Consider the following 14,994-nt stretch of genomic DNA (forward strand, 5'->3'; position numbering starts at 1 on the left):
GATACAGGAAGAGAGTTTTGCATCTTGGATGAGAGACACTCAAGTTGGACCACCTGGGATCTGAGGGGCAAAGGAACTAAGTGGACTACCTGGTATCTGTGGTGTAAAGGACATGATGAACATTATCAAATGTATACTCACTACTCAGGTGAAAAGGAAAAAAACAGATTGTAAAAAGGTCAGAAAATAAAATTGATCTGATTTACATTTGTGCAGTTTTATTTTGTACCCTTGACAATAACCATATTGTCACAGTCACATTAGAGGACTTATGATTTTTGACAAATGTGGAGTCACTTTTGGAGCCATACCATATAAAGTGATATCACTTGGATTATTTGACAAACCAGAGGACCGAAAGAAGACAAAAAAACTGCGTTTTGTTTGCACAAGATATTATGTTCTTACATCAAAGGCAGAGTAAAGTTGCTACTCAACTTTCGTTGAGTCACGTTTACGCAACAAATGAGTTGTGACCAAAAGGAGTACGATTCTACTCAGGTTGAGTAAAATAATTTTAGAATGTACGAGGTCCTTTACTTTATTTGTATTTGTCCATAGGGTTGTTTCCATAGTCGGTTTTCTTCAGATATTCTGCGACCTTATCATGGGCCATAATCTTCTTATATAATGCCGCCATTTTTGGAAACCCAGCAAACATATCTTTCTTATAAATCTCGACGTAGTCAAACGTAGCGAAATAATACAAATCGGCAATTGTTATCTGAAAAGAAAAAAATCGACGCAAATGAGCTTACCCACTGATCTGAAGACATAGTTTCAAGAACTGGACTTTGGATTAAAAAAAACCTACTCGTATATTACAGCAGTATATAAGTATACTGGGTAAGTATATGGTTGTTCTGATAAATATTTTGTGTGGTATATAGAATTACACAGTTTGTAGTGTAGTTTGAATATGCAGTGTATTCAGTGGGTGACGGGTTGTCTCTAACTATAAACTATCTAATTCAACTTAGTAAATCTGAATTATTATGCATATTTACCCCGTTGTGTCACTTATTCTGCAAACCCTGCCATCTTTACGGGGATAAATCCATAGTTTAATCTGATCGCAAAGGTAAAACCCATAGTTTAAACCTGATTTGATTTAAATCCAGACAACAATGGGGTCTCACTATTATAGTAGGGTGGTTCCTGAGCCCCAGATTCCCGAGTCACGATAGCTCAATCAATATAATAAGGCGCGGCGCTAGACTTGTGTACGTGACCTCATCGTTGGTTCGCTGTCATCATAAAATTATTTTTCTGGACTTGCTACTTTGTCCCACTATAACTCGTATATAGTCTGGGATCCTGGCTGCGAAGGTTTATTGTTGTTTCTTAATATACGCCGTTTCCCTTTTTAGTCACATGTTCCTGAGTTGTTGCCCGGGGGGCACTTCAATTTGAAATGGATATAGGTGTAGGGCTGGCGATTTCGCACTAAGGGGCATTCGGTGAGAGCAACATGTAAAAAACATGTGGTCATTGGGTGAGAGCATGATTTTTGGCATTCGGTGAGAGCAAAATGTAAAAATATGGGGTCATTGGGTGAGAACATGACCTTTTTTTTAAATGAAATCTTTGGGTGAGAATAGTCCATACAGGACCAACGCAATATTTAGCACTATAATCAACGCCGTCAGGCGTTGGTCCTTATAGATTGGTGCTCTACCCCAGCAGCGTACTCGAATTACCATAAGCAGTGACCTGAACCAACCCAGTTAATGACAACGTAATAACTCCAAATATGGTTGGTAACTCCGCCCATCATTTAACCGCATCTGTTATGTAACTGAGACGAGTACGCTAGTCATCTCAATCGATTGATTTTGAGATTGCATGGATCAAAACACTTCACACTTTTGAAGTTGCTGGGTTTCGATAGACCAGTGTAGGCCTGGTCTATCATAATGATATCATATTGATTTATTTTGTAAAATCAGTGTTATTATATTAGTCTGGTTCTATTTTGGAAATGTGCTTATTTAATCATCAAGCGGCAAGTTCGCGTAAAAGCTGGCAACCAAATTGTTCTGTTTATTTCGGGTATGCTGAATTCAAAACTTTTGTCTACCATAAGAATTCCGTGACCCTCAAAAAAGACCCTCAAACACCCTACATGCTAGTCATATAGGGGGCAAAAATTAAACATGCTCCAAATTCACTAAAAAATGTCAAATTATTTGTCTGGGTCTAAGGATCACAAAAGTGTAACATACGTAGGACATAATTATAGTTACCAAGTTTTGAGGCTCGACAGGTCCGAGGTCAATATGCATGCTAGGGTTGAAAAATTAAAAGTTACTCCGATTTTCGAAAAATGGATGCAAACTGTTCTTCAAGTTCAAGGGATTCTTTGATTAATCACTCAATCGTTGGTTCATTCAACCAACCATCCGTCCAATAAGTATTCAACAAACAATCAAGAAAACAATCAGAATCATTTAATGAATTGATTGATTGATTAATCAATTAATTGATATGGTCATCCAATCAATCAATATAATATAATAATATAATATAATATAGAATCACAATCACAATCACAATCGATGCATAGTATAGTTATTAATTAATTAAATTTGAACTACTCATCAAGCATCAATCAATAATCATTCGCTTGATCAATCGATCAATTATTAACAAATTACATTGTAGTCTCGCAATTAATGTACCGTATCTTGGTGTTAAAATATCAATCAATCAAGTAATCTAGTCAAGCAACCACTCAATTTATAATCAGTCTCCATGGTCTTACACTAGGATCCACAACATGCTCATCTAATAAGGGCACAATTCTTTAACCCCAATGCATTTGTATATTCATTGAATGACCTTTGAAAATTTGGGTAGGCCTACAAAAACTCATAATCTGCAACTTGAGGTCAAATTTGCACTATTGTGAGTATTTAATTGAGGTTATTGAACTATGTCATTGGGATGGGGCCATTGTGGTCCATAGTGTTAGATCTGGCAATCTCAATCAGTCAGCCAAATAGTTATTGACCGATCATAAATGTATCAATATCAAATTAATCAGTCTCTCAATCAACCAATCTACCAATCATTCATTCGTTAATTTAATTACATATTGCATTCGTTTATAATTCATATGCATGATATTCATTAATTAATGACTGATAAATCATCAAATGGAATGGCAATTCGAGCAATTTTAATTCTCTGGTTCTGATATGATTAGTCTTTGATCTAAAAATCTCTAAACAAAAAAGTAAGCAAGCAAAAATGAAAGAAATCATGATTTCTCGATATAAGCTATATTATTTAGGGAACAAACCAAAAGTTCGATGATGTCATATAATCGATTTTTCAGTTTAGCAGGGGGATATTATAAAATAATATAAATTTAATGTAAATAAATATTAAATAAATATTTTCTTTAAATAAATAAATGGATAAATAAATCAACAAATAATTCGAATAAAATAAATAAAACCATAAGCCTGATAAACGGCAATATATAAATCAATAAACGAATAGAAAATAAATAAATGAATAATAAAACAAATACTGATGAATAGAAATAAATATATTAACGAATAATTAATGAATACACATTAATAATAAAACATAAATGATAATAAACGAAATAAATACAACTATAGGCCCGTATTAAATAAAGAAAGAAAGAAAGAAAAAAAGGAAGAAAGAAAGAAAGAAAGAACTTGCTGAACTTATTATTTTCAAGAAAAGGAATTAAAGTAAATAAATGAGTGAAACCCAAAGTTTTTATAAAGCGTGTACCCTCCAATTCTATATTTTTCTTAAACATGTTAAACGAATAAGCCAACTATTGAGGCTGTGCATATGACGTATCATATATCGTAAATATGGCGGACTACTCAAATCCATTCAACAAAAGCATGATTGCAATCTATCGAGACAGTTCGTCTCACACACATAACAAAATGCACTACGATCAAATAGGTTGATGACAACATTTGATTAAATGGACTGCACTGCCCCATGATCACGGTGAAGGACACCGGTTCAAATCCTTTGTTTGTAGCCAATCAATAATTTCAAGCACAACCTCTATATAAAAATAGTAACGAATCGTGGTTAACCAGGACAATATTAAATGTAGGGATGACAAAAGGAACTGATTGTGTGCAACCTACAGGTCAGTGAACTGAGGGTAAGAAGAAAACCGAGTATTATAATAGCATTAACATATATCAACTGAAGAGGATTAATAATCAATTTTGTTACGCAATACTTGTGTCAATCCCAAGCTAGAAGCTAGTGTTCTAGCAGTCAAGCCACACCTACTGACAGCTATTGATGATATTCAGTCAATCGGATTGGCTGAATATCATTAGTAGCTGTCAGTAGGCATCGGTTAATCAGTTTGACATTTCCCCCGACTTTCCGGGAAGGATATGTCTAATGTAGAAGGACCCACGCCTGACGGCGTGGACTATCGTACTAAATGGAGCGTGGTCCTCCTTGAAGGACTAGGTGAGAACCAAAACAGCGCCACAAAAACCTCGAAAATCGAATTTCTAGTTCTAAATGGCTTCAAATTTCTTTATTTTTTCAAAATAAGTAACAAAATCAGTGATAAATGAAAGTTACTGTTCAAGTTGAACTTGTAAGGGACTTTGGGTGACAGATCAAATGGAAAAATAGGGGGTCTTCGGGTGACAGAGCGCGGAGCGAGCATGTGTTCGTAAAACAATATGGGGTCTTTGGGTGACAGCGATGCTGAAAAAGGGGGTCTTAACAGCCCTACATATGCGTCACCTTCAAAGTTGGAGTGCCCCCCCCCCCCTCCCGGGAGTTGTTGCTAAACTAGTTTAAGGTTGGAGCCACAGCGCTGATATAGCGCATTATGAATCACTAGGTGCTTTGCGTACCTGAGTTTACTGCTTCTTGTAATACCTTTCAATAAATACAGTAAAAAACATATTTACACCAGAGAGAGAGAGAGAGAGAGAGAGAGAGAGAGATAGAGCACCAAAATGATATTATTTATTACTATAGCCTACCTCTTTTCCAACGAAGTATCCGTCGTCATTCTTATTCATAAGGAAAAGTGTCTGGAGTTGGCTAAGGAAACCAGGGACGACTACTTCACGATATTCTTTGAGTACTTCTGCATTCTATGAAATAAAATTATAACGAGTTACTAGATTTGTATGAACATCTAATAGTTCCATGTATCTATATAATCTATTTATAGCTATACACTTACAAAGCTAATATTAGTGGAATTAAGGTGTGTGGATGTAAGCGTTGAAAATTATGGTGCGTTTTTGTTGTTCTTTAAAAATACCCTGAACACGTGCATCAACCTATCATCCAATTGGGTTGCATGAGACAAAATTATTGATTATGATTTACTAAAGTATACAGACTTTTTGCTGGGTAAACAGATTTATTAAACCATTGGATTAAGAAACCATGAATAAAGACGAGTGAGCTTATATGCAAACTGGTTTAACTTACAACTTACTAGTGCCTTGAAGAACATGTTATATTTTACCACCTTATTTCAGCCAATCGATTGTACTATAAGTCATTTTAATAGTCAAACATTGCCTGTAGCATGCTGACATAATGACAACTTATAACCAAAATATTTTTGATAGAAAAACTCAATACAAACTTCATAAAATTCACTTCACAAATATTCAACCCAAAAACCAGTCCTGAAAATCAATCCAACTAATTCCTGTGTAATTGAATCTGTACTAGGCCCCCTATAACCCCTTCAGATAATTCAATACAAGTTAAAAACTTACTTCTACTTCATATTTCTTGGGGTCAAACTCTCCAGCGCCTTGATATCTATAAATGGGACGAGCTGCTATATGGATATCATCACAAACGTCCATTACACTGTCTATCTGTGCTGCTTCTAGATTGGTCTTACCATAATACCCTAGTTAGTCCAAAGATATTATTAAGTTGTAAATTAGTTGTACTTGCTTTTACCGCTAGCTATAATTTAACACATAGAAACATAAGTAAAATGTGTTGTGTGGTAATTGCAAATAAGCATCAGTAGGCAAGGATCGGCATTCAAGGGTTGGAAAATGTACTCAACTGCATCTACTAAACTGGAAATCTACTGACCACCATTGCATGTATTTTCTTGGTCACGTCACACGGCTCATTTGATCTGGGTACTGCCTCTGGCTAAAGTTTGTTCGGCTTATATGAGGCGGAAATTATTCGGCTTTTGTTACTGCGCGAGTCAATAAAGTCCCAACCACAGAGGAGAAAGAAACAGAGCGCGTACAACCAGTCAAAGTCCCCGTGTATTTTAATGTAACATTATGATGTTGTAAGTTCTCGCATATTCATGAGGGCCGATAGAGGCCGTCAGCCTTTCGCCATCTTGTGGGTACAAATGATCTGTGTGTTCATGCGTCGGACACTACGCGCAGGGCGCAGCTTGCCACGCAGCTGTTATCGCGCCTCAACGCGGTGATTTTGCTGCTCACGCATGGAGATCGAACGACAATCACAGCGTGTACCCACAAGATGGCGGCATATGACGTCACGCTGACGGCCTCTATTGTTCGATCGTGCCGTGTCTAACAATCACGCCAGCGCTGCGTGCCTTCGCGTATACGCGATAGAGCGTTGCGTGCTTTCGCGATTACGCGATAGACCGTGAAAATACGCGGTAATATTGCGTAGCAGTCTCGCCTGTCGCATTTCATGGAACAATCGGCCCTCATTATCGGGTGATGCTGAGACTTTGACTGGTTGTACGCGCTCTGTTTTCTTTCTCCTCTGTGGTCCCAACTCACGCTCGCGTAAATTCACATGAGCGTGCTCCGTCACGCATTTCGCAACGCACAACTAGCGTAAGCACTGCGCCCAACTGCGTGCACACCATTCTATATCAATACACAGTGTTATGAGTCTTATTTGTTTTCGCCTTATATAAGCCGAACAAACTTTAGTAATCACAATCCACAGAGGTCTACTATAAACTAGAGGCGATCTACGGTTGGGATCCCTTAAAACCGGTTTAACCCACCAGAGTCCGGGACCAGAGTCTGGTCCTAAGTCCAGAGACCTCAGAGAATTGTTTGATGCCTACCCAAGACAAGGAGATATGCAGCTCAAGAAATACTTCACAAGACACCTTCAAAGAGGCATTATAATGGAGTGCTCATCTATATAAGGGTGAAATAAGCCCGGGAAATAAGGCTCCGAAGGTGACTGCGCTGGTGCTCTACCAATGAATTACTTCTCACATGTTCACGTCATCATTTTGGATATCAGGATCTTATTCTGATTCGTTAAACTTCTAATTAGCATACTTTTGGATACCTCTATATATTTGGGTTTACCTAATTAATTATTGATGACCCGTACGTTGTTTACTTCGTGACGTCATAAGAGCTTGTCACTTGTCCGATGTGAAACACGACAAACATTTGCACTCTTCTTTCCATTAAATGTTATATCGTGAAATACCATATAGCGGAAGTATTATTTTTTTATATATTAGGAAAATATTTCTGCCGATGACCCCATGTTGAAAATGGCAATAATTCTAGAAAGGGTCCGGCGATTTGTCCGCCATTTTTATTTTTCAGATGATTTGGCATTTTAAGGTCATTGACCAGTCGTGTTCGTTATCTTGACTACGTTTTGCATAATTATTGAAAAGTAATGCATCGGTATACATGTAACCAGTTCTACCTGTAAATAGAACAACCAGTTCGACCTGTACAGTTATATAGAATTCTGTGTCACAACCTGATCAAAAAGTATTAACTGGGAACCATAACTGGGAACCACGGAATACACTTTCACTAGCATAATGAGTCAACGACTCATTTCCTTAAACCCCGGGCCTTCAACCGTACATGTATAGCTAGAGGCTAATCTGTTTAGTGCAGCTACGCAAAAAACGTTTAAATGTCGGGTTATATAAAGGACATATAAAGGGTATACAACGTTTTCATAACATTCAAAAACATTTGTTGGTAACCTACTGCAAATATTCTAACATAATGAATATTAAAGTGTTGATAAATGCTTGCAAAAAATATTTCATACAGTGTAATAACATTTTAAAACATTTTCAAAATGTTGTTGTAGTGTGTTTTCATACAAAACGTTTAAGAACGTTTCCATGTCCTTTATATAACCCGACATTTAATGTTATTAAAACGTTTGTATCTAAACCAAAACCCAAAATCATAAAATGTTTAAAACGTTTTAAATTTTTTTTGTGTTTGCTGGAAAGTGCCTCCCTGCTTACGGACGTCACCAAGGAACGTGCCTGCACAATTCTGGTGCATCCTATTCATAGACCCATCTGGGGCATGTGTATTGTATGACAACCTGATGTAGTCACTTCAGTGACATACATCAGTGAAAATGCAAACGCCATTAAGGCACAGTTAACGTAATCGTATCTATCAAATAACATTGTATTAATATGAAATATTATATTTTCACCAAATTCTCTTCCTAGATATCGAGTTAGTGGCCTTGTCTGAGTGATAATTACGTCATCAACTTCTAAGACTGGTACTTGTCCAAGAGGGAATGCTGGAGAGAAATAAATGTAAAAGCACAAAATGAAATAGACAAAATCATTTTCAACATCTATGCCCTGTTCCCCCGTTTAAGACAAATGTCTAAAATGTAATTATTTGTGATGGAATGATTTTAAAGGTTCTATGGGTGTTACTTCCATGATGTTAGTTACCGTCCATAATTATGCCTCGACATCCTCTAAAACATGATATCATAATCCCATGCGGGATGAGCCCTGGTTTGAGAAATTATCTACCATTCCAAGTGACCAGCTAGCGATAGCATGCCAAATCAGTTCGGGGGCACTCATAATTCACGGACGACTCTGATATAAAAATACTCCTGAATGGTCATGTCATAAGAACAGTATCATATTTCAGAGACGTCTCATAAATCACATACTCCCCAGTTTCAAAACCCAGTCGCAAACGATATTAGTAATTTTGGTGAACGTGCCGGCTCAGTGAATAATTTTGTGAGTAGTCCTTTATACCTTGATGTAGCGGCCAAATTTTGAGGAATTATACTTATTTATTACCAAATATTTGAAAATCTTTGTTGGTAATTATATGGACAAATTGAGAGATAATATATTTCATTTACCATAAAAAAGAATGCTTTTTACAAGCCTGATATGCAATATGCAAATGAGCCAATTAGGGCTTATTTAGTATGGTGTCCCACTTACCCCATCCACTTGGGGTAGGTGGGACAGTGGCTCTTGAAATCAATTTGTGATACAAAAAATAACAAAATTACTAGGTTAAATTGTATATAATGCCGCCAACAAGCTCAAAAATTTAATTAATACTGAACACGCCTTTTGAATGACTTGATTATTGATTTTGTGGCTGAAAATCGCAAATTGTGGGTTTTTGTCACTAAAAACCAAGAAAAAAATATGCCTTACGTCTTCTGATGAAATTAATAAACATAATGATAGTATAATATTAATATTTTTTGGTATAATTGTGTTCATAATACCCAAATGCTCCAATATAAATATGCATTGCTGTAAAATATGTTCTTTTAATGTAATAATATCATAAATATATGTGTCAAATTCACCCCTATCCCAGAATGTGTCAGTTCATAAATTGGCCCGCCCTTCTGTACTGAATTGGAATAAAAAAAAAAAAATAACACCAGACATTGTCTTAGGATTATACTTGAATTATAAAAACATAAGTACATTTTTATTCACTTACATGAGTTTTATATCCAATAATTCAGTAAGTGTCCCACTTACCCCATCTTACCCTATACTTTGGTTCACCCCGGGGTTCACCTAAAGTTTAGTAGTGAAGTAGGTGAAAATTTCGAATTTTGATCATATCAATTTAGAACTAATCAAACAGAACGTTATCTCCCGCAGTAAATGATAGGGCACATGTACTATTTGACATTATAAACCGTACTTACGTAAAAAGCGGTCTATGGTTTACATATCTATCATGTCTATCGACATTGGCTGACCTTATGGACTTGCTGATCAGCCACTCTCCACGCGTAGCCTACATGTTTTAATACTAGAATAACCAGCCAAGTAGCAATTCCCTGGAATAAATATGTACTAATAACTAATTGCTATGTTTTGGGATATCTTTAGCTATATATATTTTGGAATCTTATTATGTACTTACTGTGCTTAACATCTAACCATTTTCCATCTTCAATGATTATGTCTTCAAATTCAACGCCTTTCATGAAGAATAGCATCCGAGCTGGTTCTGCTCGTGCCCTGAAGTTCATATATGTCAGCTTATACTTCGGCATATTGCGTTTTTACTGTACTACTATGCCGCATTTTACAATGGTACATAACATGCATGTATCATGCTGTTAATGCAACTCCCAATAGCAATTCACGTCCTTTGTGTCGTGCAAAGGTCATGATTTATGCTCAGGATTTTCTGTCAGTGCATATCTACGTGCATGTATCAACTTCAACAGCTATCACGGCGCCACCATTAAACAAAGACCCATTGAAATACACGTAAATATACGGTAAGTTTGTTTTCTACCCCATGTAACACCATTTTTCATTTTATTTTGGTGGCACCAATGTCTTAAAAAAAGATTGAAATTTAATTTAAAATTGGTTTTTTGAAACGGTCGCTCCGCGTGGGGAGACACGCTTGGTGGGACCAAACAAAATGCTTAAGCCAAGCTAAAAAGCCTATAAGCATGCTGGCCTATATGGAAGAAGTAGTGAGAAACAGATTTGAAGACAAAGAACAAGGAACTTAAGAAGGCCACTCCCAACAATCAAGTGGGTCGAGAGAAAGGAAATGCTTAAGGGCGTACTACACCCATATACTGGTTTGATTGGTCTAAATAAATATTTTTTCATTTATAGCTAGGCGATATATGCACGGATCATGTGATATAAAAAAAAATATGATAAAAAGAAGAAAAAAGTGCTTTTAAACAACATTGTTTAAAATGTTGTTTAAAAGCACTTTCATTTTAGCCCTATATTTATTTTGTTTACTGTATCCTAGTTACTCAGATGCGTGTTTCATAACAAACCATGATTTATTCTATTCAGCATGTTCAAGTAGGGTACATGAATAGAATACATTAAATCCTTTGTTATACTCTCTATAGAAAATTTCTAGTGGTGCATGCAAAATATATAAACACTTACACAATGGATGTATAGTCATTAGTCAATAATATTATAATGTGTTGTTAGAAGAAGAAAAGGCTATTAGGTCACCGTATGTCAGGTTATAGGTCAATTGGTTCAGGTCAAATTTAAGCATCAATTTTGAATACACATGTGAGAGTTTGTGATATCATAATGAGGAATAATTTTGATATTCTGTCTTTAACTGGATATATATCGAGAAGTGCAAGGTGGATATACTAATATATCTTGGGATGTAAATGGTGAGTACAATTTAGAATGCCTAGTTGAGACGGATTTCACAAATAAATATAAAATAGTTACCAAAATCACAAAAGTTAAGCTTACGGAAAACTACCCAATATGGTGGTATAGGTGACAAGAAATACAATTTTTTCAACATTGCTGTAGTATGGTTGTGGTAACCTGTTACCTGTGGCTTAATTAAGTTTCAGTGAAATAATGTCGCAAGTTAAAAATACAAAATATAGCTCAACATTGAAAATAGAAGCATTTTAACCAGTTCTTTTTGATAGTTGTGGAGCACCAAGTTCATGAAGTCATAAAAGAAATCAGGAACCACTTATTCCCATTTTACATATCAACTTTATTTCCCTAACGTGTTAGCAACACATATCCAAAATTTTAACGAAATCCGTTGATAGTAAGCTTTCCAAAATGAAGTGAATTTAAATCATCAGTGATGTACCACCTTTTGGCTTCTACTTTTAAAAGCATGTAAGCTACGTTGATACCGATGCCACCAATAAAACGAGAAGATTTGCCCTTCATTTTGCATACCACTTTGTCCAATTTTTTTTTATAATTTCTTCACAAAATGCAAAAAAATGCAAAACAAAATCAATGGGTGTAGTACCCCCTTAATCTAATCTTTTTACCTAGCTGGGGGGTTTACACCCCCCAGCTAGGTACTGTAATGCTCTCCGATTCTTCTTTACCTAGCCGGGTCTCTCCCGGCTAGGGATTGTTTTCCTAATCGGTCACCAAATTCTGGCAACAAAATACACATTTTTTGCTCCAGCTCAGACATGCTTCGACCGATTTTGACCTAACTTGGCCACAACCATCATTGACCACGACCATACATGTCACGTGACTTTGAATGGGTTAAAGGTTACAGAGGGGTCAAATAGGCCATAAATGTGATTTGAGCTAAAAGTGCTTTTCCTCCTACATGCAACATCCTACAATGACGTCACTTGCACATAAGCATCTGCTATATCCACTGTTTATAGGTTGCACACAAAATTGGGGTCAAAGGTCATTAAGGGGGCGTTACCGGTATAAAACAAAATACCTGTAAAATGCTTCTTGTGCCACAAATTACATAGTACAATATATTACTTCCACATATAGCATCGGCTATACCCAGTGTCTAAAGGTTGCACACAGAATTGGGGTTAAAGTTCATTAGGGGTCATTTCCGGTACAAGTCTAAAAAAGCTTCAAAAATTTATATCTGCTACATGCAGCATAGTACGTTGATGCCATTTGCACTGATGCATGGCCCATTGACCAGTGTTTGGGGAGAAATGTTAATTTTTTTAATAGCCACTCGTTAAAGTGCATATTTGAAGTAATTAAGCCATTTTTGCTCACATTTAGACACCTCAGGACACCTTGTAGATATGAAGCACCGCTGGCTATTGCTGGAGATCATCCCTGACACCTGTATACTTGGGTAATCACAGCCACAAAGTGCAATTTAAGGTGTGTTCAGACATGGGGTATAGTATTCAACTCGAGCAAATGGGCAGGCCTATTTACCTTGAGTAGAGTGCCCAGTTGGGGTAAACTTGTGATGAATGTTGAGTTTGTGCATGTCTGGACATATTTAGCTTCCCTTTGCAATTCCAAAGCGGACTGGGGCAAAATTTGAGGATTTCTACATGTAGTAGTGTGGACATAGGAATAAGGAATCACAATTCTCAAGGATTCTATCCTGTCTGAACATGATTGGATTGGGTGTCGGCGAGTGGGTAATAATTCATTTCTGGAAACACCGGTAGTACATTTTTTGGCCACATGGATATATTTATATGTTTCTTTGGCCAAAAAGATATAATGATCTGTTTCCCATTATAATATGAATACGGAAAAATAAAGTCCTTAACTGGTGGTGGTGGTGATGGTGGTGGTGTGGTGGTGGTGGTGGTGGAGGGGGGTGATGATCCTGCTGGGTAGTATGAAGCCATGAAGGTCATCTGAGGTAAAAGGTCAGGTCAAATTCAAGGTTGCTCCAATGGGGCTGTAACTCGGGGGAAATGAAACATGACACTTCACATGCCCCCTCCTGTAAGAATGGAACATTGTTTCCATAAGGCATGTCTGTCACATAGTATAGATCTCAATTCTTTGACAGATTAAACATGCATATTAACATTATATCAATGTCAATATATTATTGATGAACATATCAATATACTAGTTTAGTGCAAATGCGGTGGTAGTATGAACGGACCTTCAGAGTTGTCTTGTTTTTGTTCAACTCATCATTTTCCACTGGTACAAAGTTCTGGAAAAGATGAAAGTTCTTCTACCCTGGAACTTAGGGTGCTGGAAGCAATGTTCAGCATCTTCTTCCTAAAATTTACAAATCAGCTTCAGCTGTAGTTCTCACTGAAATCTTTAAGGAAGTTGGATATGGTCCCTGGTGAAGTGTAGTGATAGTCAGCTCTTATTTCAAACACAATTATTAGATATTGGAAAAGTTATAATTCATCTGTGTTGCCCTAACAACGCAGAAATGTTCATAGTAACCTTTGCCCTTGGTGTACAAAGTGATTGTAACAGTTATTGTATGGCAGGATTTTCGACTTGAGTGTAAGATATAGTATGGAATATCACTGGAATGTTGTGCTCTGGTTCTGCTTGCTGAGATTCCGAGGACATGAAGTAATTAAGCAGTCATATTTTAAAAGCAGCATACACATAATAGTTCAGGTAATGGTATTAAAGTCAGCAGTTCTTACTCTCTAAATGTAAATAAAAATTCCCTTTAAAGGGAAAGCCAGCTTCAATGCAGAAGATGCCTTGTAATTAGTTTGGGTGGTGGCATTTTTAGGATCACTCTTTTTTATGATCCATCATGTTTCATGACAGTCCACCAAACCATCAATGATGAGAACATGCACACAGAAACAGCAAACCAAACAACTCCTATAACTTCCTGTCAATTAATTACTCCAAATTGTTCTGTCTTTTTGTCTTTTCTGCCTTTTAGGCTACCCTTAGCTCATTATTAATATAAAGAAATGCAGTTTTAGTTAATTGGCTAAAAGCCATCCTACTTGCCTTATACATGCACATTAATTTTATATTAATTCGCAATTTATACTTAATATAGCACATTATAAAATGTATAAAGACTGATATTGTTCAATTATAATAGGCCTACATGTATATAAATTATACCCATATCAAAAATAGGCCCTGAAATTGCATCGAATTTTTCCCGTTGAAAAGACAAAACTGATGTTTAAGATATAAATTATTTCATAAATGACATTTTGAGTCATTTTATCCATAAAATGATACAGATTATAGGATATTTTTACTTTGACTTTTACGTCCATAAAGGTTTTAATCATGTTATCAATACACTCACATCTCATGCTGTGCTGATCTCCAGGAGGTCTGCGAATGTAAATCTAAGAACGCCTGATAACAAGGATTCTATAATTTTCTTTCGTTGATATGCTGTGGAAACTATTATAGGCCTGGCATGAACTTTTAATGTCATATTTCCTTCAAACCATAACTTTTGAAATTCTCACTCGTGTTTTCATTCGTTGAAACGG

General features: G+C 36.4%; 1 protein-coding gene across 1 annotated transcript; it reads right to left on the bottom strand.

Moving 5' to 3' along the window:
• Positions 1–201: 201 nt before the first annotated feature.
• Positions 202–10,447, bottom strand: LOC140152875 (hematopoietic prostaglandin D synthase-like). The gene is made up of 5 exons (XM_072175402.1): positions 10,185–10,447; positions 8,461–8,553; positions 5,775–5,914; positions 5,019–5,132; positions 202–724 (listed from the first exon to the last, which is right to left on the bottom strand). Exons 1-5 carry the CDS (start codon positions 10,315–10,317, stop codon positions 542–544), a joined length of 663 nt encoding a protein of 220 aa, XP_072031503.1. The 5' UTR covers positions 10,318–10,447; the 3' UTR covers positions 202–541.
• Positions 10,448–14,994: the final 4,547 nt, after the last annotated feature.

Source organism: Amphiura filiformis, chromosome 5 (genome assembly GCF_039555335.1).
Source record: "Amphiura filiformis chromosome 5, Afil_fr2py, whole genome shotgun sequence".
In the NCBI taxonomy this organism is placed as follows: domain Eukaryota; kingdom Metazoa; phylum Echinodermata; class Ophiuroidea; order Amphilepidida; family Amphiuridae; genus Amphiura; species Amphiura filiformis.